The 25,360-nt window shown below is 53.3% G+C and overlaps 8 protein-coding genes across 8 annotated transcripts; 5 read left to right on the top strand and 3 right to left on the bottom strand.

Moving 5' to 3' along the window:
• Positions 1–266: 266 nt before the first annotated feature.
• BO80DRAFT_421303 (2-isopropylmalate synthase) lies at positions 267–3,097 on the top strand. Its single transcript, XM_025718573.1, has 4 exons — positions 267–690; positions 824–968; positions 1,068–2,645; positions 2,708–3,097. Exons 1-4 carry the CDS (start codon positions 683–685, stop codon positions 2,861–2,863), a joined length of 1,887 nt encoding a protein of 628 aa, XP_025579570.1. The 5' UTR covers positions 267–682; the 3' UTR covers positions 2,864–3,097.
• A 674-nt stretch (positions 3,098–3,771) lies between these two features.
• BO80DRAFT_440840 (putative AMP binding domain protein) lies at positions 3,772–9,700 on the bottom strand (the record flags this gene model as incomplete). The annotated part of the gene is made up of 6 exons (XM_025721152.1): positions 3,772–4,654; positions 4,710–5,313; positions 5,370–5,579; positions 5,638–9,377; positions 9,526–9,548; positions 9,638–9,700. The coding sequence occupies 6 exons, from the start codon at positions 9,698–9,700 to the stop codon at positions 3,772–3,774; spliced, it is 5,523 nt and encodes a 1,840-aa protein (XP_025579569.1).
• Positions 9,701–10,176: 476 nt separating this feature from the next.
• BO80DRAFT_131639 (uncharacterized protein) lies at positions 10,177–10,886 on the top strand. The gene is made up of 2 exons (XM_025713586.1): positions 10,177–10,192; positions 10,260–10,886. The coding sequence occupies exon 2, from the start codon at positions 10,394–10,396 to the stop codon at positions 10,796–10,798; it is 405 nt and encodes a 134-aa protein (XP_025579568.1). The 5' UTR covers positions 10,177–10,192; positions 10,260–10,393; the 3' UTR covers positions 10,799–10,886.
• Positions 10,887–13,263: 2,377 nt separating this feature from the next.
• On the top strand, positions 13,264–14,552 carry BO80DRAFT_421298 (40S ribosomal protein uS7). The gene is made up of 3 exons (XM_025718572.1): positions 13,264–13,474; positions 13,685–13,868; positions 13,969–14,552. The coding sequence occupies exons 1-3, from the start codon at positions 13,329–13,331 to the stop codon at positions 14,284–14,286; spliced, it is 648 nt and encodes a 215-aa protein (XP_025579567.1). The 5' UTR covers positions 13,264–13,328; the 3' UTR covers positions 14,287–14,552.
• Positions 14,553–14,838: 286 nt separating this feature from the next.
• BO80DRAFT_461137 (SDA1 family protein) lies at positions 14,839–17,488 on the top strand. The gene is made up of 4 exons (XM_025722431.1): positions 14,839–14,944; positions 15,027–15,062; positions 15,136–15,423; positions 15,489–17,488. Exons 1-4 carry the CDS (start codon positions 14,898–14,900, stop codon positions 17,353–17,355), a joined length of 2,238 nt encoding a protein of 745 aa, XP_025579566.1. The 5' UTR covers positions 14,839–14,897; the 3' UTR covers positions 17,356–17,488.
• Positions 17,489–17,747: 259 nt separating this feature from the next.
• Positions 17,748–19,177, top strand: BO80DRAFT_131599 (uncharacterized protein). Its single transcript, XM_025713585.1, has 2 exons — positions 17,748–18,641; positions 18,730–19,177. Exons 1-2 carry the CDS (start codon positions 17,991–17,993, stop codon positions 18,898–18,900), a joined length of 822 nt encoding a protein of 273 aa, XP_025579565.1. The 5' UTR covers positions 17,748–17,990; the 3' UTR covers positions 18,901–19,177.
• Positions 19,178–19,315: 138 nt separating this feature from the next.
• Positions 19,316–22,857, bottom strand: BO80DRAFT_372605 (Hsp70 family protein). The gene is made up of 3 exons (XM_025716531.1): positions 22,763–22,857; positions 22,527–22,706; positions 19,316–22,470 (listed from the first exon to the last, which is right to left on the bottom strand). The coding sequence occupies exon 3, from the start codon at positions 22,449–22,451 to the stop codon at positions 19,455–19,457; it is 2,997 nt and encodes a 998-aa protein (XP_025579564.1). The 5' UTR covers positions 22,452–22,470; positions 22,527–22,706; positions 22,763–22,857; the 3' UTR covers positions 19,316–19,454.
• Positions 22,858–23,015: 158 nt separating this feature from the next.
• BO80DRAFT_397632 (misato family protein) lies at positions 23,016–24,999 on the bottom strand. The gene is made up of 5 exons (XM_025717388.1): positions 24,756–24,999; positions 24,485–24,687; positions 23,969–24,407; positions 23,372–23,907; positions 23,016–23,307 (listed from the first exon to the last, which is right to left on the bottom strand). Exons 1-5 carry the CDS (start codon positions 24,825–24,827, stop codon positions 23,046–23,048), a joined length of 1,512 nt encoding a protein of 503 aa, XP_025579563.1. The 5' UTR covers positions 24,828–24,999; the 3' UTR covers positions 23,016–23,045.
• Between the last annotated feature and the right edge of the window lie 361 nt (positions 25,000–25,360).

The following is a 25,360-nucleotide window of genomic DNA, read 5'->3' as shown; positions in this document are numbered from 1 at the left end:
TACCTACTTTTTTTTTCCCACGCGTATTGCCAATCAGGGTAGTTGTCTGCTGTGTGTTGTACCTGACCCTGGATGATGACGGGCCCGAGACCGGCTGGCGACGGCTATCGACGGGAACGCGCCCAGGCATGAAGACCGGGCGGCTCCGGTGTCGGCCTGCCGAGGGAGGAGCGGAGTTCCTGGCCGCTGCATTGGGCGCGTTTGCAAGATCCCAAGCCGGCCGATGAAACTAGGCCGGACGGCTTAGCGGCCAGGGGTGGAGAGGGATTTCGGATTCGATTGCTAATTCTTGCCTGATGATTGATCGTGGTACCCCATCTCCTGGCGAGAAAGTTCAGATGCATCATGGATGGGCGGCAACGCTGGCGGTACCAAATCAGAAGTCGCCCCGCCATCCGCTGTCGGCGCAAAAAAATGGAGGAAAAGGCGGCGAGCGTCATGGGATTTGACTCATTGCTGGTGGCTCACAATCGCCTGGCCGCCGCCTTTAAAGCTCACGGCCCTCAGCTCGTGTCACGCCCTTTTCTTTCTAGCTTCAACTTTCCACCCTTTCCCCTGCCTGCCCTCTCCGTGAGGTGAATCCGTCTTCAGCTTCTCTTCTCTTCTCCCTTCTCCCTTCTTCCCCGTCTTTGTCTCCCGCTCTCTCGTTCCCCGCTGCGGAGCCTCCCGCAATACCTCCATCATGCCCATGTATGTCTCTCTCTCCAGTCTCCAGAGCCCCTCCCCCTCATTCCGCCTCCCGCCGTGCTGGACGGTTTCTTTGCCGTCGCTCCCGATCATCCCGCAACGCAATTGACTCATCCCCACTGACTCTTCTGCAAAGGCTCAAGGATCCCTCGAAAAAATACAAGCGCTTCCAGCCCCTCCACCTGCCTGACCGCCAATGGCCTAACAAGACCATCGAGAACCCGCCTCGGTGGCTGGCCACCGATCTGAGAGATGGCAATCAGAGTCTGCCCGACCCCATGGTGAGTTTCCTTGCAGCTGTATTCAGTGGGATACTCGGTGTGCCTGGCGCACCATTACAAGTTCTGGGGGAAAATCTAACCTTCTTGCGATGCCTCCAGGATGGGGCGCAAAAACTCCGCTTCTTCAAGATGCTCCGCGATATCGGCTACAAGGAAATCGAAGTCTCCTTCCCCTCTGCCTCGCAAACGGACTTCGACTTCACCCGGAGCCTGGTCGAGACGCCCGGTCTGGTCCCGGATGATGTCTGGCTCCAGGTTCTCTCCCCCTGCAGAGAAGACCTCATCCGTCGTACGGTCGACTCCCTGAAGGGTGCCAAGAAGGCCATCCTGCACATCTATCTGGCCACCAGCCCTTGCTTCCGTCGCATCGTGTTTAACATGGACAAGCAGAAGAGTCTGGAGATGGCTGTGCGCTGCACCAAGTACGCTCGCTCGATCACCAAGGACGACCCGTCAACAGCGGGTACCGAATGGCACTTTGAGTTCTCTCCCGAGACCTTCTCTGACACCGAGCCCGAATTCGCCGCCCAGGTCTGTGAAGCCGTCAAGGCTGCCTGGGAGCCCACGGAGAAGGACCCTATCATCTTCAACCTGCCTGCCACGGTCGAGATGTCGACCCCCAACGTCTTCGCCGACCAGGTCGAGTACTTCTGCCGTCATGTCTCCGAGCGCGAGAAGTATGTCGTATCCATCCACCCCCACAACGACCGTGGCTGTGCCGTGGCCGCTGCCGAACTTGCTCAGATGGCTGGTGCCCAGCGAGTAGAAGGAACTTTGTTCGGAAACGGTGAACGGACGGGAAATGTGGACTTGGTCACCCTGGCTCTCAACCTCTACACTCAGGGAATCTCCCCCAAGGTTGATTTCTCCGACATCAACGCGGTCATCAAGGTGGTCGAGGAGAGCAACAAGATTCCCGTCAACGAGAGATGGCCCTATGGTGGCCAGCTGGTTGTCTGCGCATTCAGCGGCAGTCACCAGGATGCCATCAAGAAGGGCTTCAAGCTCCGCGAGGAGGCCGGAGCGACCGACGAGCACCAATGGGAGATCCCCTACCTCCCCTTGGACCCCGAGGACATTGGCCGAAACTACGAAGCCGTCATCCGTGTCAACTCCCAGAGTGGCAAGGGTGGTGCCGCGTGGGTCATCTTGCGCAGTCTGGAGCTGGATCTCCCGCGTGCACTGCAGGTCGAGTTCAGCAAGGTTGTGCAGAGGAAGACCGAGGAGGTCAGCCGGGAGCTGCGCCCCAGCGAAGTCGTGGAGCTCTTCCAAGAAGCCTACCACCTCAAGGCCAACCCTCGTTTCAACCTGGTCGACTACAACATCACCACGGATCGCTCGACGTCGCCTGCGCCCCCGGAGCCCGGCAAAGCCCTCAACACCAAGAACCTCAAGCGTCGCTTCACTGGTGTCATCGAAATCGACGGCATCCAGCACGCCATCACTGGTGTCGGAGCCGGTGCCATTTCCTCGTTGGCCCACGCCCTGGCCACCCTTGGCATCGACCTCGATGTCGTGGACTACAAGGAGCACTCCATCGGTCTCGGTCGTGACGTCAAGGCCGCCACATATATCCAGTGTACTGCGGCGGGTAGCAAGGAACAGGTCTGGGGTGTTGGTATCCACCAGGATGTGGTCCAGGCCAGTTTGATCGCCCTCCTGAGCGCTGCCAGCTCTGTAAGTTCCTCTGAGACCCTATTTAAATGCGAAACGAACATCTTTGCTAACAACCACCCTAGTTCCTCACCAGCCGCGCCGGCTCCCCCGCTCCCTTCCGCCCGATCCGCTCCAACACCCTCACCGACGAAGACCTCCAAGCCCTCGAGATGCTGAACGGCCCCAGCAAGCCCAAGGTTGACCTGGAGGCTCTAACCAAGCAGGCCGATGGCCAGTAAGCGTCGCTTGCAACCAACATATATCCCATTTCGCATCCTTTATTCTATTTATTTTTTTTTTATCATCATCTCGGGCCTTTTCATTCTTCATGGAGATCTTTGAAAAAGTACCATTTGCTTCGAGGAAGACCAAAAAAGAAGGCATTGGGAGAAAGTGCTTGTACAGATTAGGAATGACATGACATGAATTCTATAATTTTAATGGGGATATTTTTTCCAATCTTTTTCTAATTGCCCGTGGAAATTCTTTCGGAGATAGAAAAGAACGTAAAACAGATAGCTAGTCATGTGAGCGACGACTTTACACGTTACATAGTTACCAACAGATTAATTTAGATGTTCAAAGCCTCATCCCATCCTTTCCATTTCCCATCCCACTCGGTAGCCGGTCTCTATCTTTCTGTCACATTACTCAACCACTACACCGACAGAACCTCAGCTAGAAAGAAACCCGCCGAGCAGTCCCGGCATACCAATAGGATAAATATCTATAGGATGACATTGTAGACAGCTACATGCCTATATGATAATGAGAATGGAATGGAGGGTATGTATGTACAAAACATTGCATGTCGGTCATCATAGATGGGAGGAAATCAGAGGGGGCGGGCAGCAGATCTTTTCTACCTGTTCGTAATTGGGCGCAGGGGCAGCAAATGACAAACAAGGACAGAGGATGGTGTAAGAGGGGGAAGGAAACTGGCAGGTTATATTTGTAAACGGGAAAAAGGTGTAGGGGAGGGAGGGGAGGGGATCATGCAAAGTGTAAACGTGATTTCTTGACAGGCTATGCAAAAAGAAGAGAAGGAATTGGGATAGGGAAACATGAAGCAAGGTACTTCACTCCCGGAGAAGGTAACACGGGGGGTTTGGATGGAGTTGATATGCTTTTTGGGGACAGGTATGTACTAGATGTGGTTGCGGTTGACTCCGTGGCCGTCATCGTATCCCAGGTTGGCCTGGTACATGAGAGCTTCTTGAGGCCAGTCGCCGGTGCTTCCCTCCATTGGGTCTGCGAGGGGTTTGTGGTTGTACGAATCCGATCGGACGGGGAAGCCCCCGTTGCTTGGGGCGCGCTGCGGCGCGTGATTGCGGTACGGGAGACTTTCGGCGACAGGGCCGGCGACGGTTGGGTCGGTGAGTGAGCCCGCCGAGGCTGAGTTGGCAAAGTCACCAAAATCAAAGCCGAAGTCCGGGTTGCTGATTGTTGTGGGCAGCTCTTTCCGTGGCACAGCAGGAGCCCCGTTCGTCGAGGCACTGGTCGGCCGGGACGGTTCGGAGATGTGCGGCACGGCCGGCGCACCACCTTCGGGCATCGTGCCAGTAGGGCTGTTGAGGCTGGGCTCTACCATGGCGGAATATGACCCGATTGATGCTTCGGACTGTTCGACCAGGACTGGTGCAGGGGACCGCGGCATAAAGTCACTTTCCGGCACGACGGTGGATCGTCGAGTGCTGTTACCCATGGTGCTTCCGGGCTTCGAGCCCCGGCTGACACGGTGCTGAGGAGCCTCAGCAAAAGGGTTCTCAGGCCCCTCCATGTCACGGATGCTGAACTGAGCAATTGTCCGCAGCTTTCGAGTAACCCAGGACGCTAGTACCTTACCACGTTGCTTCTCACCGAGACGGGATCTGGGGAAGTCTCCGTGGGAGACGAATGCCACAATATCGGCGATAACTTGATGCTCGTTGAGGACGGCGTCGACGATCACAGGGACGAGAGATGCTAAATAAGCCTTTCTTGTGACCTCAACGACAACCACGATAAGACCTCCTGCTTGGAACACAGCACTGGATTATGGATTAGCAGGGGTCCTTTGAGACCGCACGTGGACTTAGTACTTACCATCCTCCAGACACGATATTGCGGTGGCACCGCTCCACAGAATACTCAATGTCCATCGGGAAATGATTCAGTCCATTGACTTCAAACGTCTCCCCGATTCCTCCGAGGACAAAAAGCACTTGCATCTCGACAGGCTGACCACCGGGGCCGATAGGTCTTGTGACCGTGTGAAGGAAACCCAGATCGCCAGTGCGCACATAGGCGACATTAGGGTCCCCATCCACAACTCGACCATTAAAGCGCTCCATGTCGAATTCCTGTTTGGAGCCGTAGAACGACTTGGCACAAGCGTCCGATTGGATCCAAATCTCACCATACTCACCGACATGGGACAGAGTACATGTCTCGGGGTTCACGATAGCGATTTGCGTGTTCACCGGAACCATACCTGAGTCTTGAAGGACAAGAGCAGTGGGATCGGTATCCGGATCTACGGGACAGATCAGTCCACGGCGTAGAGACCGGATATCGAGCCAGAGCTCGACAGGTTCAATGCACATGTAGGATCTGGTGACAACCATCGGGTTGAGGACGTGAGAGTACACAATGTTGATGGCGGTGCGGTCCAGACTGGCGGAAGCAAAGTGGAGGCGCACTTTCTGGTCTGTAATGAGGTTAGTGCTCTAGTGTCGAGACATTCAGCACGGGAGGAGAACGCACAAATATCGACTCGTGGCCGGCTCTCGGCAGATATCATCAAGTTCTTCAGCTCCTGCATCTGGAAGCCCTTGCCAGCCATCGCGCTCATTGCGTAGTCCAACATTTGGCTAGTAGCGTATGTGTCCTTGATCTTATAGCGCGAAAGGGTAACGAAGAGCGTCATGGGATTCTGAGCAAAGTCGACAGGTGAGACAAGGTAGGTTGGCGCTCCTAGAACCTTCGTTAATCCCACCAACGTCGCGGGCGATGATATCGCATGCCCACTTACCAACATAGATACCCATCAGACAGGTGTGAAGGAATCCTAGACCCAAGGTGCTTCGCACACTACCTAGAACTGGTCTGGAGCTAGTCATCTGGCATGTTTCCTTCTGCACCTTGCACATCCCCATGATAGTATCGTGACCGATATGAACCGAGATTCTTCTTTGGTCCGGAGTCCAGTAGGTCCACACTAGAGCTGCCTGGTTGCTACGTAGCCATGTGTCCTTCACGGTAAATCCAAGGTCTCTACAGCCATGTGACTGCTTTGCAGGTTTCGTGGTGTTGTAGATAGCCGGGACCCCGATCCGGAGCACTTGCGCGGACTGCTTAATGTGCTGAGAAACAAGCTTCTGTCTGAGAACGTGGTCGACATCACTGTTAACAATGATGGCCTTGACATGGAAGTCGTTGATGACATGAAGGAAAGCCGGGGCGTCTTCGGAGAGGCGGTTTTGGTCAATAGGAGCAAGGGGAATGGCAACGACACCCAAGCAGAAGCAGGCGTGAATAGCGTAGACGTATTCTTCCGAGTGGGTGTACATCAGGATCAAATGATCTCCAGACCGAACCTTTACCTTGTTTTTCAGGTACATCGCGACAGCAGAGACCTTCAGATCGAACTTCTTCCAAGTGATGCCTTTGCCTTCCTTTCCACGGCCGTCGATGGAACAATAAGCCAATTCTTCGGCCTGTCGAGAAACACGCCATTGGAGAAGGTCCACGATAGTCGAGAAGTTGTTAAGGGGTGTTGAGGTACGGTCGTCCATGACTACATCACGGTAGTCAACGCCCGAGTATTGTTTCTCTTGCAGGGCAAGCATTTCTTGCCGTGACATCAAGGCCAGCGGAGACCAAATACCACCGACCGGGTCGACCCCGACTGGCAGGTTGAGGACCGAGCGCTCGACACCGAATTTGACATGCACGCATGGTAGTGACCCGGCATCGAATTCCTTGCGGCACAGCATGTTACCAATCTCCTGTCTTCCGTTCTTCGTTACACGTGGAAGGGTATTGGGAGCTGTGAGCAACACGCAGTAAACTCGCAAGTGGTGTTCCTGGTAGAGAACTTCCATGCATCTTTCGGCCAGTGATTCAAGAAGAACAGAGTCCAGTTGCCGTGGAGGACCACCCGAAGTAGTCGGTGCAGTTGATGCCGCATATGATTCTAAGACAACAATCGGAAGATGTTCTTCGTTGACAAAAACATCAAAGGCCGTGCAGTCATGGATTTTGGGGATATTCTTCAGAATGCTGACAATCATATGCTGAACGAAGAAATAACGATGTTCAACGATCTCCTGCCCGTGTTCAACCCACTCAACTTTCTGGCGAAGCCGGTCTTCATAAAGACCCAGCACGAATATCTTGCCCTCGATGACACAGCCAAGAAGGCCCGTCCGAAGAAATTCGGGCTCGACCAGGACTGGGGTCGGGTTTCCATCTTCAAATTTGTAAGGGCGTGCATGGAAGATAGCCTCTGTGTGTTTCGGCAATGCCCAGAAGCCACCAGAAAGAGATGGAGAATCCACCCAAATCTCGCCAATCACATTTGAAGTGCACAGCAAGTTGGTTTCAGGGTCGACGACAGCGAGTGTGGCATCAGGGATGGGATAGCCAAAAGCACCGACACGCACAGCGTGAGGCATGGTTGGTGCAAATTTCCTAGCCTCCTCACCCATGGCCAAGACAACAATCTCGTTGCTCTTGAGGGCCTCTTTGTCTAAAAGAACCTCCCCAAGCTCAGTCTTTCCTTGCTCTTGCGGGGCTGGCGCAGGGGAACCACCGCCCAGTAAGCTGCTGCCAAACCCACTGTTGTTATCCTTCCCCGACTTCTTCTCCTCCTTCTTGCTGTCCTCACGCTCAGGTGGGTCCATCTCGTGGGTCAAGGGACAGCCCATGCGTTCCTCGCCGCCTAACCAGTCCCGCACACTGATGACCATACCGCCGTGCTCAGGAAGACATAGCATTGGCGCAACAATCTCCCTAGCCCTCGGGTTCCTCATGGGCCTTAGCCACCGATCTGCAAGGATCTCATGAAACTCTGGATCGACTGTGAGCGTATCTATAAGGCAAAGCTTTACGCTTCCGAAGTTTGGTTCGGAATTCTTCTTGTAATGCCGGGTCGCCATTGGGTCTTGCTGGTAGTTGTAAGCAGCAATCTTGAGTCCCGGATAGTCGGCAGCCATAATAGTCGCCCTATACTTTGTAATAAGATGGGCATAAAGGCCCGGTGTTTCGACTGCCCGGTCCTCGAGCCAGACGGTGGTATGGCCGCCATATACGGCCATTAGTACGCCTAATATCATACCAATGCCTTGTCTCGGGTCAAGATAGCTGATGATTGTCTCACTACGTGGCCTAGCCATGCTCGAAGACACAGGCACGGTGGAGACAATCGCGCTGAGACAAGCCATTTGATGCATGATCGTCCGGTGGCTCATGACCACACCGCGAAGATCGCCTGTAGGTGCCCGTGAAAACTCGATATAAGCCAAATCGGGAACCACAAGCGGTGGCGTATCGTCCTTCTTTTTCGGGTGATAGCTCCCGAATTCATTGGTCTTCCACCACTCTACTCCCCGGGGCCAGTTGAGTTTCTGCGCTGTAATGTCTCTTTGAAAACTTTTGAGGTTGTTCTCTGTCGTCAATGCAAGATGAGCCTGAGTTGATGTGAGAACAAGGTTAAGACTCTGATAGTCCTCAAGACTATTGATGGGAACAGCAACCACGCCGGCAATGAAACAACCCATCAGGGCAACGGCGAATTCAATGAGCTCGGAATCCCGGTATATTAAAGCCACTCGATCCCCACGATATAGATTGCTCTTATCACGGATAACTTGCGCCACCTTTTCAGCGCGACTGGCTAATTTATCCCATGTGATGGATGCGATTTCCTTGCCCTTTTGGTCCAATACCCAATACGCAGGCTGTTTCGAATGTACTCGAGCACGGTGTCGAAGAACGGCGGGAATGTTATCGAAATTCGACATTGGCGTATTCTTGTCATGCGGGTCCTGTACAGCAAATGGGATATCGCGAGGCTCCAGTGGTTGAAGGTGAGCGAGTGCCGGCCCATGATGGAGATCAGAGGCGGGAATCAGCGGCGGTGCCATATTCGCCGTAGGAGAGAACGTATCCGACTGAGAGTAGCGGTGAAACCCGCCACCGTAGCTATCCCGATAATCATCCTGCTGTTGGCCAGCAAAATCAGAGAAAAATCCCTGTTGTGAATCGAGCATTGTCGACTGTCGCGTGACCCCACCGGGCGGCACTTCATAGCCTCCGACAGGCTCCTCATAACTCTCGCGGTGATAGCCGGGGTTGAACGCATAGTTCTGGCTTAAAAGCGTCGCTGTTCTTGAGTTCTCCTGCACAGGAGGTGCAGGTTGGTTCTTTGGCAGGAAGAGAGAATCGTAGGATGCTGCCGAAGGGGCCCGGTCGGCAGGTAGCAGCATACTATCTCTCTCATAGGAGCCCTGTGTATCTCCACTAATCCTGCGTTCATAACCGAGGCTTCCGTTGTTGTAACTATCACGCCCGTTGGAGAAGGGCTGCGAGGGGCCGCCCTGGCTTGTAGACTCGGCCGTTGGTGGCCGGACATTGAGGATGGCTTGCGGAGGATTGGTCGAGCTTGTCACCGACGACGAAGGTGCATGTCCTGATGTGGGAGTGCCAAAATCCAGGGCCATATTAGGGCCAAAGAACTGCGAGAGGAGAACGGTACGCCGCTTCTGGTAACTTGAATCGGGTTAGTTCAACCACCTGCCAGTATATCCCTAGACATTTCGCCGGTCCAATGAGAGATGATCAAGGGATGTTCTAGGCTTGACGTTTTCGCATCCCTGTCCATCGTTTGTCCGATCCCAGATAAAGACAGATTGCTTACCCCTTCTCCGTAATATCACCCTCCTGATAAGCAGCAAGAAAGTTAGTGGAATCTGTTATCAAGATCTGGAGTTTCCGCGAGAAGACTGTAGGATTCTGGAATCCCCTCATACCTCCAATTCTTTATCGAGGTCCCGCAAAGCGGCGTGGAGCTCAGGGTTATTATCGTCCGCCATGATTACTGAAGCGCTGGGGATGGACAAATCGAGGGGCTTTCATTCGAAGGCGCGGGATGCTGAGCGGAAGGGATCAACGGTACCCTCATCGCAGGGTCCCTGGGGAAGGGGATGTAGGAAAGCGCCGAAAGGGAGCAGGAGACTTCCGTGAGTTGTGCAGCCCCTTGCGATGTCCCAGTAGTTGGATGGTGATTCTGAGAGTTTGTCTGTCGCTTTCTCCGCGCCTGGTGAGCCACAACGTCACCTGCCGCCGCGGCTAGGGCCGGTGAGGCGGGCCGGGCACGCACAATGTAGGGCCAATCACTGACCCAGTAGTGGTGCACCGCCACGCGTCAGGAGGAGTAGCAAGCAACTCGGCCTGGAGGGCACGAGGATGATCCAAAGCGGAGTACAACCAGCAGTGTGTCTATGGGCTTTCTGTCGAGTTTCTACGCATGGAAGAGGAGCGTCTCTACATATGACCGTCTCTCCCTCTCCCAACCTGACGGAGGTGTACGCTTGGGTGCCCCTGGCTTCCTTGGTCATCCGGGCTGTACCTGAATTCTTACACCCTCGGTAGAACAACCCGTTGTACCTATTTTAAATCTTCCGCAAACCCGCTAGTCCAGCTGCCGCCGCTTTAACGGCAATTTAGAAGCCGAGCGGCTGCGGACACTATGGACATCGATTGGTCTTCATGGTGAAAATCAGCCCATGAGGAAGACACAGGCAACCGCATACCTAGTTCCTTATCCACTGTGCTTGCTAGGCATCTTCGAATCTTCCATCGAGGGCGCTATTTCATCCTCGGTATACTCAAATCCGACGCCAGAAGTGGTGCAAGCCAGGGACTCGGTTCTATCATTGGCTTGCCAGTTCCAGGTGGGGTCGCCTACTGGCCTTGGTCTCCGCGCCAAGCATCTTCTAACATCAATGGGTACGTATCTAGGGCAAGAAAGAGAACCCCAGCTGCAGAATTTACTATGTGGCCAATTTGTGAGGGTAACCCAATCAATCATATCTTCGCTAATTCCTAGAAGATCATGCGGATCGGTGGCATCGGAGCTGGCATTGGGAAGTCCTGTCGAATTCAGAATCACCTGCCTTTCATCTGTCTGAAATCAACAGCTGCTGCCTCTGCTCAGATACTATGCAGGCCAACCCATGGAGTATTTGACTCGAAAGCCCACTTCCTGCGAATGATAACGGCCCAATGGAGTGAGTGCGGGAAGGTACACAGAGAGAAGAAGGGACGAACTGGAGGCGCTGACAGAAGCTTACTTCATATGTCAACGCGCCGCACATCATGCTGATCATGATTCGTCTACAGGCCCACCCAGCTGGACCGCTCATGTGTGATGTTAATGCTGTCTGCCGGAATATTAGGTATGGATGCTTCGAAGAGAATACTCCTCCTATCAGACTCTACTTATGATGAGTTTCTCTTTCAATATCATGAGGTCTAGCCAATACAGCTCGACCATTTCATCCGCTCGCTCATTCTTTGTAAATCAAAGTGCTGAGGGTATATGTTTGATGACACACGCAAAGCTGTCACGGATTTCGGATGAGAAACAGGCTCGCTAAACCGCTAAACTATTTGTTCGTGCAAAAAAGCCGGATAACGTCCCGTCAACGGTGTATCTAGACCAGCCACCTCTCTATGAAAGGATGAGAGTTATGTTGTGGCTGATAGAATCCTCCTGAGCCTTTTAAATTCCCCCAGAGCCCTCTAAGAGTATCCTGCGACATGTTTGCAACGAGAGCTACCATACGGGCATGAAATAGTTAGCACAGAACGCCAGGAGTCGCATGCTTGGATGCCACAGCCCAAACGAATTTTGTGGTACTCACCTCAGTGTTGTTGTCGGCTATGACAGTTGCTGGGTGACAGGACACCGATGCCCGGACACCGCATAGTGTCGGTGTCTTAGGCTTTCTGACCCCCCTTCAGGGACCTTGATATCGTAAATGCATCAACTCTGAATCTACTCAACCAGGAAAGTCGATCGAGGGACTCAAAGCATATAAGTTGGCACCCTCTGACCCGGATATACTCCTTCTTTAGCACCGAGTGAACAACAATAGCCTTAAGCTCCCATCAGGCACCTGGGCTGCATATCAGAACTCTCAGAGATTGCTCGCCTATGTTGCGCTTGCTCTAATCTGCCAGGCAATTATTTGTAGCTCTCATCGCTGCGCCCTTACTTGGGCAGGGCAGAGGGCGGTCCGGCTCATTCAAGTAGGAAGGCAACAGGCGCAGGCTGAAAGCAACGGTTTCCCAAAGTCCATGAGGCTCTCTGTGTTGTCATTCCTATATGTTTATTCTTTTCTGCTTAAGAAATTTTAGGAGCTATACAAAGTCAGACCTTTGTTAATCAAGTAAATTCGCGGTTTGCCTGCACCAATTCTTCAGCGAAGGAACCCCGGTTGTTACTTTATCGGTGGCAAGTTTGGCATGTTATCTTTTACGACGCTCTTACAAGCTTGTCATATTTCAAGCTACACATCGCAAACCCCCCCCGGTGGCCTTTTCTCAACACTGACTGCGGACTTCTCTCTATCATATGCTTACGCGGCACTAGGCTCTATATTTAAAATTGGCTGACCATTCTGTGAAGTACACGTCGTTGGTCCTGATGGGTTCTCCTCCCAGTGCGTACAAGAAACTCGCCGAAGCGAGGAGCGTTAAAGCCTTAATAACCTACTGCAGTGCTCTCGAACGCACCATTGGCTCACTACGGAGTCTCTAGACACTCAATGAGGGTTTAATGGGCGGTCAAAGTACGTTAAAGTAGCGGTCCTGCAGGATAAAACTAGTACTAGCCGTGCAAGTACCAGGCAGTCTACTCGGACGTATGCGAACGTCACTGAGAGTTGCATGGCTCTATAAGCATACATGTTTATGATCGCTGATATACAGTGGGATGGAAGTCAGTATCTCGCTTTCAGATACATTTTGGGTGACTGTTGACGCTGTAATCAATGTTTACGCTAACCATACATCAAACATGTAGTTCAAAGGCCTTCGACTATTTTGTGCTGTATACTCGCATCACCAAAAAAAAAAAAAAAGCACGCGGTGCACATAGTACCAGCGAGAAGTAATTGGGTATCCTGATATCAACAAAGACAGCCTTATCGGCAAGCCGGCCTAGCTGCAGTTCCAGGGTCTAAGATCTTCTTGGTTAACGATAGATGGACTATAGTGGCATTGATAGCGTGCGATTGGAGAGCGGAGTCTGTATGGTAAGCAGCTCAGCAGCTAGGGAATGGGCAATGCAAAGGTTAGCTATGTATAGACATCCGACTAGCTATACTTCCTAGATGACAGATCCAGGGTTGTAGATAAAAGTCCGTGATATCGCGGGTTGAAAGCGGAGCTGGTTATTGACCAGTCTTCACACGCTAGTCCCGCCCAGGATTAGCGCACCAGAAACCATGAGTGACCATCACATGACACCGCCTGCGCTATTGGCGGCCAGTTCTGCCCTAACCCACCGACCGCTAAGCGAGTCGCACCTCGAATTTCCTTGCGCTCAGCGACACATTTCAGCCGCCCGTAATCGTCGACGAAGGATCACCCAACGACACCGTCCGCCACCTTCACGTATCCCTCCCTCGGCAACAGGTGCATACGTCGTCCAAAATGTCTGAACACGGCGAAGTCGAGGTCGAAAACCCCGCTGCGGCCTTCCAGGTCCTGCCCAAGGATGCTATCGCGGAGATGGGATCCGTGAAGCTCTTCAACAAGTGGAGCTACGAGGATGTTGAGATCAGGGATATCTCCTTGACGTAGGTGATCCCCAATTCATCGCGATCCCTTGTGCTACGAGAAAACGGTGGTCGGCCGATGGAACGACAGTATGTGTTCGAAAACGGTCGACTCGAAAATCAGGGAGGGAAAAACACCACGGATGGGAATTATGGCACGGAATCACAATGGGAAAAATTTTGCGAATGAGCACAGAGACGAGATATGCTGACTCGACTTCTCGTACATAGCGACTACATCCAGATCCGCTCCCCTGTCTACCTTCCTCACTCCGCCGGTCGCTATGCCGCCAAGCGTTTCCGCAAGGCTCAGTGCCCCATCATCGAGCGCCTGACCAACTCCCTCATGATGAACGGCCGCAACAACGGAAAGAAGCTCATGGCTGTCCGCATCGTTGCCCACTCTTTCGAGATCGTACGTCACCCGGTTTGGTTGCCTCCGCACGCAACATCGCCTGGGCCGCTGGAGCCTGCGAGGTGCAGAAGAATAAAGAAGCTGACTGGTTCTCTTTTAGATCCACATCATGACCGACCAGAACCCTCTCCAGGTTGCCGTTGATGCCATCGTCAACTGCGGTCCCCGTGAAGACAGCACCCGTATCGGTTCCGCTGGTACCGTCCGTCGTCAGGCCGTCGATGTGTCTCCCCTCCGCCGTGTCAACCAGGCCATTGCCCTTCTGACCATCGGTGCTCGCGAGGCCTCTTTCCGTAACATCAAGAGCATTGCTGAGTGCCTGGCTGAGGAGCTCATCAACGCCGCCAAGGGTTCTTCCAACTCTTACGCCATCAAGAAGAAGGACGAGCTCGAGCGTGTTGCCAAGTCCAACCGGTAAAGTGGGAATTTTGGGCGTATTCTCCGTTTGGTCCTGGTTTTACGTGTACTGGAGTGGACGGGGGGTTCATTAGGATTCAGTCGATTTGCATGCATCTGCGCGACTGTACATACCTGAAAACAGTCACGGGAGGGAGCGAGATCCTAAAAATGAGAGAATCGGACGGCTTTCTTCTACAGTAGTTGAGATGCGATCATGAAGACCTCTGGCTTGTTTGAAGTCAATACCTTTATCTATTTTTTACACGAAAAAGATTTCCTGTTCAACCTGTTCCTTTCACCGCTGATATTGCGACCAACCTCGACCGTGTAGTTCCCTTGACATCAAACGAGTAGCGTAAGAAAGTCTCCAACGGCGAGAGTTCTAGATTTTTATGGAGCATACTCCGTACTATTGTACTAAATTCACGGCATGGCCATGATGGCCAGGTCTTTGCGCAGGGACACCGTTCCATCGATGCGCACTGCCAGCGCGGCTTATCGATAGGCCCGCCCCGTAGCAGAGAAAAAAAATGTTCGGGGCTCTGTTATCGGCCCTGGCGACCGTCGCCCGCCTTCTTCCCCCAACCAACCACTCCAACCCTCACGTTTTGACCACCATTATTCGCAAAGATGGTGAAAAGAAAGTTGGGAGCCTTGGAAAAGGTCGAGGCTGATCTGTAAGTGCCCTCGCTGTCGCTGCAAGCCTGCAGTTCTCCCCGAATGAAGAATTTCGCTCGTCGCTAACACACTGCTTTCTAGGCCTAATTTGCAGCATAAGATTCGCAGAGATCCCAAGTAAGTCAGCTACTCAATGCGATCGGTCATCTCTGCGCTCAGGATAGTCTTCTAATTGTCTCTTGTGTTATAGATCATACATTGAGGACTTCCGCGCCCAGCATTACCAGTATGAGAGTCACCGGGAAATTTTCATGGCGGCGCCTGCGGCGACCACGGAGACGGGCTTGATCTCTCTTCGTGAATTGATCGATTTCCTTGCCCACGTTGCCGACTGCTATCCGGAAATCTTGAAGGATTTCCCTCAGCAGCTCATCGATATCTTGACGCAGCACCATCTAATCTTGCAGCCGGAGTTGCGCGAGAAGATTGTTGGTAGCTTGGTGCTTTTGCGGAAGAAGGAACTCATGGATTCGGCGACGTATGTTCTTACTGGACTGTCTACTACGAATGAGCTTGCTGCTAATCACTTTCATGGCGCTTTAGACTCCTTCAGACCCTGTTCCCTATCCTCATTTCCACCCCCAGCAAAACGCTACGAGCTCTGCTTTTCCAGAAGATCCTCATGGATCTGCGTTCGTCGAACGCGAAGACTACGAATCACAAACTCAACCGCACCATGCAGACCGTGTTGTACAACCTGGTGACTTCGGACCGCACCTCTTCTAAGGGCCTGTGGGCTATCAAGCTTACGCGCGAGCTGTGGAAGCGCCAGATCTGGACCGATGCAAAGGCGGTTGAAGTCATGAAGGAGGCCAGTCTTGCGGATAATGAGAAGGTCATTGTTGGTGGTGTTCGCTTCTTCTTGGGTGGAGACAAGGAGCGCGAGGAAATGGAAGACGAAAGCAGCGACGAGGAAGCCATTGACTTGGGCAAGGTCAAGCATCAGGTCGGAATCAACAAGAAGACTAGAAAGAAGTCTCGCGCTGTGGAAAAGGCCAAGGCAACCGTGAAGAGGAGAGAGCGCAAGAAGAACCAGCCGCACCCTCTCAACTTCTCCGCTTTGCATCTCCTCCACGACCCTCAAGGGTATGCCGAGTCCTTGTTCTCGAAGCACTTGCAAAACACCAAGTCGAAGCTTAACTTGGACCAGAAGCTTCTGGTGCTACAGCTGGTGACCCGCCTGGTTGGATTGCATAAACTCCATATCATGCACCTCTACTCTTACTTCCAGAAATACCTCACTCCCCGACAGCCGTCCGTCACTTCGTTCCTGGCGTCGCTTGCGCAAGCATCTCACGACTTGGTTCCTCCAGATGATCTAGAGCCCTTGGTTCAGAAGATCGCCAACGAGTTCGTCTCGGAAGCATCAGCGTCCGAGGTGGCTTCGGCCGGTCTCAATGCCATTCGAGAAATTTGCGTGCGCCAGCCGCTTGCCATGAATGAGACCCTGCTTCAGGATCTCGTCATGTACCGGAAGAGTAAGGATAAGGGTGTCATGATGGCGGGCCGTGGATTGCTCAGTCTGTTCCGGGAGGTCAACCCCGAGATGCTCAAGAGGAGAGACCGCGGCAAGGATGCTTCCATCGGTCTCCGGTCTGGGGAGAGGAAGGAGAAGCGCTTTGCTGAACAGGAGGCTGGCGGTATCGAGGGTCTGGAGCTTTTGGAGAAATGGAAGGAGGAGGAGCGCAGAAAGAGGAGGGCCGAGAAGGGCCTGCCTTCTGATGGTGAAGATGATGAGGATGTGGATGACGAAGAAGCAGACTGGGCCGCCTGGAATGTGGAAGATGACGAGGATAGTGACGACTCTGGCGATTGGATTCAGGTGGAGAGTGACGTTGAAATCGAGCTCAGCGACTCCGAAGACGAGAAGGACGGGCCCCCTACCAAGAAGGCCAAGTCCAACGAGGATACCAAGGCGGAAACGAAGCCTGAAGAAGAGACGGCCGAGGCCAAGTTCTCCAAGCTGGCCACGACCCGCATTCTTACCCCGGCCGACTTGGCTAAGCTACAAGAGCTGCGTACCGAAGCAGCCGTCAATGCACTGGTCCCTGGATCGAAGGGCGCCACCCGGCATCGGGACGATCCGCTGACGGCTGAAGAGATTGAGGGTCTGGCTGCCCTCTCGGCGGGCAAGGCCACGCGTGAGGAGCGTATTGCCCATGCTAAGGAGGGCAAGACTGACCGGTCGGAGCACAAGAGTGTGACGGCCAAGCGCAAGGAGCGCAAGGAGGATCAGGGCAAGAGTACCACCAACAAGGAGAAGGCGCGCAAGAAGAACTTCTTGATGACGCTGGGCAAGGCCAAGAGCAAGAACAAGCGGAGTTTGGTGCAGACTCGGGCGGTGCTCAAGGCTCATCAGGACCGGGCCAAGCGGGGTGGTCGCAGAGGAAACGTTGGTGCCGTTGCTTAAGGTATATACGATGATACCCTATCGCAGATCTATTGTTTCAGGTTGTTGTGTGTAATCGAGCATCTGAATGTTCTCAAATGATGTTCTAAAAGCGTGCTTCTGTATATAGAGCTCATTGCATTACTCGGTTGATATCTTCGTATCCTGAGGCTCTTGCACTGTAGTTTTATCACTGGTGCTCCGTATATCTTTCCAATGCCTTCATACTAATTTCATAAATACGGAGTCGTCTATCTAGGGTTCGCGTCCGGCTGTATTATCCTCAGGCTGCCGTCTACCAAACCGAAAAAGGATAAATGGCACGGAACACGTGCGGGGCGCGTCGCGCGTCGCGTTCCGGGCCTCAGGTTCTTCACTTTCCCCAGCCTCTTCCCGTTTCCAGTCCAACCAACCGTCCCTCTTCTTCCCTTTGCATTCTCCCCTCTTTCCCCTCGTCCTCGCATTCTTTTTTTTTTTTTCTTTAGAATCGTGCACCCGTCGAATCAGAACTCGTCTTTTCAAATCAAGTGGTCCCAAAGACAATAGAATCTAGACTAGTACTAGCCTGGACGGCCAGAAACCTCTCCACTCCCCATCCAATCACCATCTCTCTCTCTCTGTCTCTCTGTGGCATCCAGTTCGATTCCACATTCACCATGTCCCCCTCTCTCCAAACCACCACCACTACTACTGCAACGACCCTTGACCTCACCTCCAAACGCCGACGCTTCCAACCCCCAATCACCAACTTCTTCACCACCACATCCTCCTCCTCATCCAACCCCCTCTCCACAGACAATGCCACCACCCGCTCCCACCCCCTCTCCTACAACCACTACTCCACAGCAACCTGCTCCCCGACCCCCATCGTCCCAACCAAAGTCCAAGCCTCCCTCCTCTCCGTCGGCATGCGCGTCCGCAAATCCGTCGCCGAAGGCTACAAAACCCATCTCAGTCTCGCCAAGCTAGATCCCAGCGTGCGCAACCTCAACCTCAACCTCATCACCAACGACGAAGGCGATGCCTTCTCCCTCCCTTCTAGCAGCCAGGAATCCACCGCGCATGCCGGCGGACAGAAACGGTCGTTTGAGCTAGATGATATGGACGAGGATAGTGCGGAGGAGGAGGAGAGCGAACAGGATACGATGGCGACTATGCAGAACGGTGCGATACTGGGCCGGACGATCCTCGCCCCGAAGTTGAATTCGCAGCGGCGACGGTTCGTGGCGCTCAAGAGACATGCCACGACGGGGGGTATGGAGGTTGATGATTTTGAGGAACCGACGTTTTTGAGGAGGAGGGAGGAGGTCGATATGGATTATGTTGCTGGGAGGGGGGTGGGTGTGAGTGGGGAGATTGAGATGGGTGGGGTTTAGGTTGGAGATGTGAGGGGAGGAAGTAAGAGGATTGTTTTTTCTTTTGGGCTTCGTTCGTTGTTTGTTCATGTGGTGTTGTTTTAGCCGGCGTTGGTTGAGTTGGGTTTGTTGTACTATATTATCTATCTTCGCGTGTCTTTTTGTTTGGTTGCTTGTTGGGGGGGGGGGGGGTCATGGGCTGGTTCTGTGACTGCTGTTATGTGTCTTGAAGCAAGAATCATGATGCATGCATGCATACTGGTCCTGTTTCTTTCACCTGCTGTGTCCATCATTCTTTCTCTTTGCATATCCTTACTCAATCCTGTCTGCTCTGCATCCGTCTGTTGTCGAGCATTCTACCCTGTACATAATATCCAATTGCTCTGATGCTCTAGTTTAGATCTGAGCTGTGTTTCTTTAACACCAGCCAGCATACATCAATCATATCGACTCACTGAATGATGAGTGAAGCCTTGAGTCACTGTATCCCTCTCCGAAGTAACAAAAAAGAGATCAATTCTATCTATAGTTTACATCAAGCCATTTATTCTCCCAACCAAAGGGCAACCCCTCTTGCATAGTAATCATGAGTAGCCACTCACACACCCCCTCCACGGACATCTCGTCAAACAGAAAAACAAGAGGGGCAAAAAAAAAAAAAAAAATACAAATAAAGGAACAGGTAACGCTCAATCCGAACTCCCCACCTTTTCTCTTTTTGTTTTAAGGCTCCATGAAAGAAAGACCGATATGTATGTGATGTGATTACAACTCGTCCTTGACGTTGGCTTTCTTTTCTTCTTCCTTAATCTTCTTGTCGCTCTCCTTGGTCTTCTTGTCGTTCTCCTTGTCCTTCTTGGTTTCCTTGGACGACTTGCTGTCCTTGGTCTTCTTGGTCTGGTCCTTTCCGGATTTGGCTGCCGCGGCGCCCATCTTGTCGTAGATGCGGTTCAGGATGCGCTCGAGCTCCTTGAGGCGGGTGTCGAGCTCCGCGACGGTGAGGGCCGGGTCGTCAGTTTCGGTGAGCTGCTCTTGGAGGGCGAGCTGGGTTTCGAACCAGGTGTTGGTGGATTCGTAGGTCTTGGAGAGGCTGCTCAGGTCGTGGGGTTGGAAGATGGAGTATTTCGGTCCGCTGGGCTTGGGGGTGGTGGTGGCGGAGGCGGTCTGGGTGGTGGTAGAGGAGGTTGCGTAGGGGTCTTCGTCTAGGTCGACGGAGGGATCGGCGGAGGGAGATTCGGTAGAGGAAGTCGAGGTCTCGGGCTCGGTGGTGGAAGTTGAGCTGGATGCCGCGATGCTGGAGTAAAGATCCTCGTCCTGCTGGATCTGCTGCTTCATGACATCAAGGACAGACTCGGCGTTCTTCAGCACTCGCTGCAACAGGTCGACGTGGGCGGGGCGCTCCGCGTTCTCCTTCTTCCTCTTGAGGGCGGGGTTGACGATTTCCTTCAGAGACTTCAGCTTCTCCCGGAACTCGGCGGTCTTTGCGTCAGCTCCGTCGCCGTACAACCAGTCACTGGCAGCAGAGGCTCTCTCCTGCAGCGTGGTCAGCTGCTCGGGCTTCACCACCTTGGCGAATTCCTCATCGTCCACCAGGTCCCGGCTGCGGTAGATGAAAGATTCCAATTCATTCAGGGCCTCCTCGCGTAGAATACGGTCGTAGTCCGAGGCATCGAAGGCAGCCAGGCGGTCCTGAATGCGGGCGAGTTCAGCGGCGGTAGGGGCAGGAATACCCAAGGGAGATGAGGTGAAGCTGATGGAAATCGACTCCAGCTTGGTCTGAGGGGTGTTCTTCTTGCTTTCCTTGGCAGATGCGGTGGCGGAAGCATCATCCGCCGAAGAAGTCGTAGCAGCCTGAGGCTCCTCCGGCTCCAGAGTGATGGACTCGCTCGGTTCGCCTTCCTCTCCGAGAGGCGCCTGTTCGTCCTTCTTGCCCAAGCCAAAAAATCCCTTGACATCCTCGACAACACTTCCCTTCTTGGCAGACTCAACTTCGCAGCTGACGGAACCGCTAGCAACTTCGGGAAGACCATCGACGGGACTCAGACGGATGGCAAATTTGGTGGTGATGTTGGCAGCTGAGCAACCAAAGTCTTCCTGGAGCTTGGCGACAGACGCAGTGAGGTTCTGCGTCTTCACCCCCAGAATCGGCGATTCGACGACACCTCCGTCGACGGGAATTTGGTGGTAGAAGCTGAACTCGAAGTCATCCAGGTTCTTGACAGTAACCTGCTTCTCAGGACCGACTTGGGAAGTCGGGGTGAAAAGCTTCTGCTGTCTCTCCTTAGAATCAGAGGTCCACTTCAGCAAGACGGCATATCCAGAGGCATCGCTTGCGCGAATGTCCTTGACACGGAAGCTGGGACTGAGAGCGGCTCCTTTGAAAGCAGCGCCAAATACTGCAGCTTCATCCGCATTGACACTGGTCCGAATCTTGTTCGCAGATCCGCATACCCTCTCCAGCTCCTTCTGCACGAAAGGCGTGCGAATGGCGCCACCGTGGAGAATAACGGAGTCAATGTCGCTCAGCTGCAATCCAGCAGCCTCCAAAGCTTGCTCCAAAGGCTTTCCGACACGGGCAATATGCTGCTCCGCAAGTTCTTCGAATTTGGCACGGGTCACACGGTACTTGAAGGTAAGGTCTTCCTCGTAAAGGCTCTCGAACGCGGCGCCGGTCTCAGTGTTGGCACTGAGCACTTGGCGCGCCTTCTCCGCATCCTTCCAAAGTCTTGCCATAGTCTTTCCGTGGGCCTGAATATCAGCCGGTCCGACACGATCCTTAAGCTTCTTGTCCTCCACCAGGGTCGCGATCATATCCTGGACGATCAAATCGTTCAGCGCATCTCCTCCAAGGGTCTTGTCCCAGCCAGTTCCCAAGACCTGAACCTCTTGGACGGTCTTGTTAAACCGTCCCACGTCTTTCACGGCACGGCTTTGGAAGCGAATCACACTGGCAGTAGTAGAACCGGCGCCCATATCGTAGATGATGTGGTACTCAGGCTTCTGTCCGTCCGAAACACTAGGGAAAGTGCGGCTGGTTGCGTAGTTCAATCCGACGGCAAGGTTATCGCTGATAAAGGCATCAACGTTCAAGCCTGCCAGTTCCGCGGCCAGTTCTAGACTCCTCTTCTCCGCGGCAGTGTAGAATGACGGGTAGGTGATCACCGCATCCGTAATGTCGGATCCCTTTCCAGCCAGACTATCGGCATTGGCTTTGATCTGCTTCAACTGCATGGCCAGAATTTCTTCGACCAGGAAAGCGTCCTTCTTTTCGGCCTCTCCGAGTCTGTTGCTCCGCAGTCCAACCGTGCCACGATCTCCGGGAGCTTCTTCCAGCCGCAATGCGGGATAGCGGTTCTGGAAGGTTTTGATCATCTCATTGTCCCCATCGAAAGGAACCCCGAGCAAGGACTTGAGGTTCGAATATACATCATCGGGATACCGTGCGGCCAGCGCCAGGGCGTCGCCGCCGTAAAATCTTTCGGGGAACAGAGCATCGGCTTCGCGGGTAGGCTTAAACGCAACGGCAGCGGACTCCTTACGCTTCGAATCTTTGGTGAGGACGATTTCGAGAGGGATACCGGGTTTGACGAGCGTAGCTTTCAGATATTCGGTGCCGACATCGATACCGAGGACTGCGGAACCCGCAGCCGCCGCTGGGGCTGGGAAGCTCAGGAAGAAAACGAGGAAGGGTAGGATCAGGAAAGAGAGGACAGGAGAGGAGGTGAGCGAGCCATATGTCCGGCGTTGGCCGCTAGGAGCCATGGTCTATGTTGGTCTAATACTGCGGAGGGGGTCAATGAAATCATGTTCCGTCATGCTCAGCACACAGTCGCATACCTTTGTTGGGTTCAAGAAACAAATCTCGCCCATAGAATCTCTAACAATACTGTCTTCCTTGTCTAGGATATTCTTTGATATTCTTCAAAATGTAATTGGTGAAGAAAGCGATCTGTACATCAATTGGGATTAGATCAGGGTCCGGAGGCGGGCTGCGTAGTCGTTGTCGTCTGTCGTGAACTATGACCCGGTTAGCTGGTGGCAGAAAAGAGCGTGGGGAAAAGGGCGCCACGGACGCGGGCTTTAAGACAAGGGAGCCATCTAGGCGACAACCACACTCGGAATTACTGGCCACCTGGCAGTAAGCGCGAGCAGCAGCAGTAAGTAGCACTGGGATCGTGATGAATGAAAGGCGAGATGGAGAGGCCACGTTTGGCCGACCGGCACCCTGTTTGCTCTGTTTGCCCCCGTCGATCGACGGGCCGATCGGCAGCTCAGGGTCTAGAGTCGAACGACGAACTACTCTGTACGAATTATCTACCACGTACGGTGTAGGAATAGGATCAGGTCGATTTTCCGCTAGTCATCGTCAAACTCGGAATCGCTCATCCATCCCGTCTCGTATGTCTCGCGGATCTCGCCCAGTCCGTTGACCAGAGTCTCCCGCTCGTCCACCCCAGCCACTCGTCCCGCCAATGTCTCCAAGGATTTTAATCTCTCCGCCGTTCGCGAAGAGACAGTCAATGCGGAAAGGATACTTATCTTCTCTTTCGATCTCAATCCAGGGAACATATCACGAGGGAAGCTGTCCAAAAGGGGCAATGGTAATGTCGTATGGAACCTAGAGGGTCTGGGTTAGCAATGGCAATGGGACTGCAGGGAACAAGTTCAGCGCTCTTTCTGACCTCTGAAACATCGGTTCCGAATTATAGTGCCGTCTACGGCGGAGGATACCCAGATCCTCTCCAGAGGACTCATCCTCGAGATTGCTAGCCCCACGTGAAACTTGGAGCTGGTTAAAGATGTGGTGGGACTTTCGACTGTCCAGCCCGTCATATGTGAAGTCCAGATCGAACTCCGTCTTGATCGGCGATCTCTCAGAGCCAATCTCATCCCCGTCATTCGATGGCTTGGTATGTGGCTTTGCAGAGTCTTCATCGTCCTGCACAATCGTTGATTGTAGCTCAAATATCTTATGGATACTGTCATCACCTGCCAAGGAAGCCTCGAAGTCGTGATAGGGACGCAGTCGAGTCGGAAGCGACACCGTTTCCATGGCGGAACTGATCAAGGCCGTGGTATACCATTCCGATTGGGGATTGAGGTAGACGGATTTAGGGATTCGGCTCGGGGGGTCCATTATGGGCGCATACAATGACGCTTGGGCGGAAATAGCGTGGACAGACCGAGCTTTATTAAGATCCCTCTTGAACTGGGTTTGCTACCGTCGAATCCAAAGTAAGCCTCACTCGGAAAGGGAAGATTTGCATCGGAAAACTCACCCGATCGACCTTCTTGCCATTCTCAATAGCCCAGACCCAGACGGCCTTCTTGCCATATTCGTCTCTAATCCTATCAACGTACTTGGCAGCAAAGCCACCCCACGCATCATCGGACCCCGTAAACAATTGCAGCGCACGCAACTGATCGCACTCCTCCGCGAACGGTCTGACATCTCGATCGAGCAAGTCATGCTCTTTGTCAAGGTCATTAAACAGCTCTTCCCCAATAGTCCAGTCCTCGAAAGGCATGATTTTGGAGTTCAGCTCGTAATCGTTCAGCTGGACAATGGAGCGAGGATGGTAGAACAGTCGGTTATAGTCGGACCAATACCTGACTGTTTCTGCAGAGAGTGTTGGAGCAGGCAGCCCTGCATCGAGGCTCTTCTGGTACTCACTCTGGGGGATCAGAGCTTGCTGTTGTATTACCTCCTTTCCATCCCTAAGTTGAGGTTAGGTTTGCGCCATAAGAACATTGAAGGCGTTGAAGCACGCCAGGGTAGAGGAGCGATCACTCACCACAGGCCCTGACCGGGGTTGGAGTCTTCGGTCAACTCGTACAGTGCATTGTACTTGCGGAGAGTACCGAATCCCCCCTTGAGGTCATATATGACGGTACGTGGAGTGTAAGTTTCAGTCCCATCAGCCCCAACGCCTGGTCGGAAATGGACGTCATGATCAACCGGGGATTCTTCTTCCTCGTTGTACGTGAAGTAGGATTCCTATAGGCCCGGTCAGCTAGAGTGTCGAGGATTAGAGAGCAATACGAGCTGGGAATCTGACCACGTACCTGAAGATTCCAGAAGTGGGTGGCCAGGTAATTGGCCCGCTGACCCAGCTGTAAGGTGATAACTTCATGCATGGTGGATGCCGACTATGTCGCACATTGACAGTTAAAATATATGCAGACTTGGCAGCTGGTATTTGACGGGTCCCGCTAGTATGGTTGCAAGGGACGCCGATCTAGTGAATCCTCTGAATCAGCCGAGCGCAGGGCGTCTCAAGTCAAATCCAGTGAGAAGCTACGACTTTGCATCTGTTCTAGAACCTGGCAGCAATAATTCAGAACGAGCATCTGATGGCATCACCGCGTAAACGCACGGACCACCAGCGATGGCGGCTGCCTATCTGGGTCTAGTGCGAGCACGGTCAGCACGTGAACCCCGCCTTCCCAAACTGGCAAGCGGCGTTGTCCTGGGCAACCATCACGGGACCGCGGCGCGAGCAACAAACAAGCAACAAGCGGGCTGGGCGGTCACTGACTGTTGTGGGTGCGTCACCGATAGGGGATCAACCGAGAACTCACCACCTCCACACCAAGTGGATTTTCCACGGGGCTTCCTGCGGCGCCTAGCTTACACCCCTTTGAGACGCGACTGTCATGTCATGTCCTAA

Source organism: Aspergillus ibericus (assembly GCF_003184845.1).
Source record: "Aspergillus ibericus CBS 121593 unplaced genomic scaffold BO80scaffold_3, whole genome shotgun sequence".
Lineage (NCBI taxonomy): Eukaryota > Fungi > Ascomycota > Eurotiomycetes > Eurotiales > Aspergillaceae > Aspergillus > Aspergillus ibericus.
Note: the sequence above shows the minus strand (reverse complement) of the source record. Positions and strands in the feature narration are given on the sequence as shown.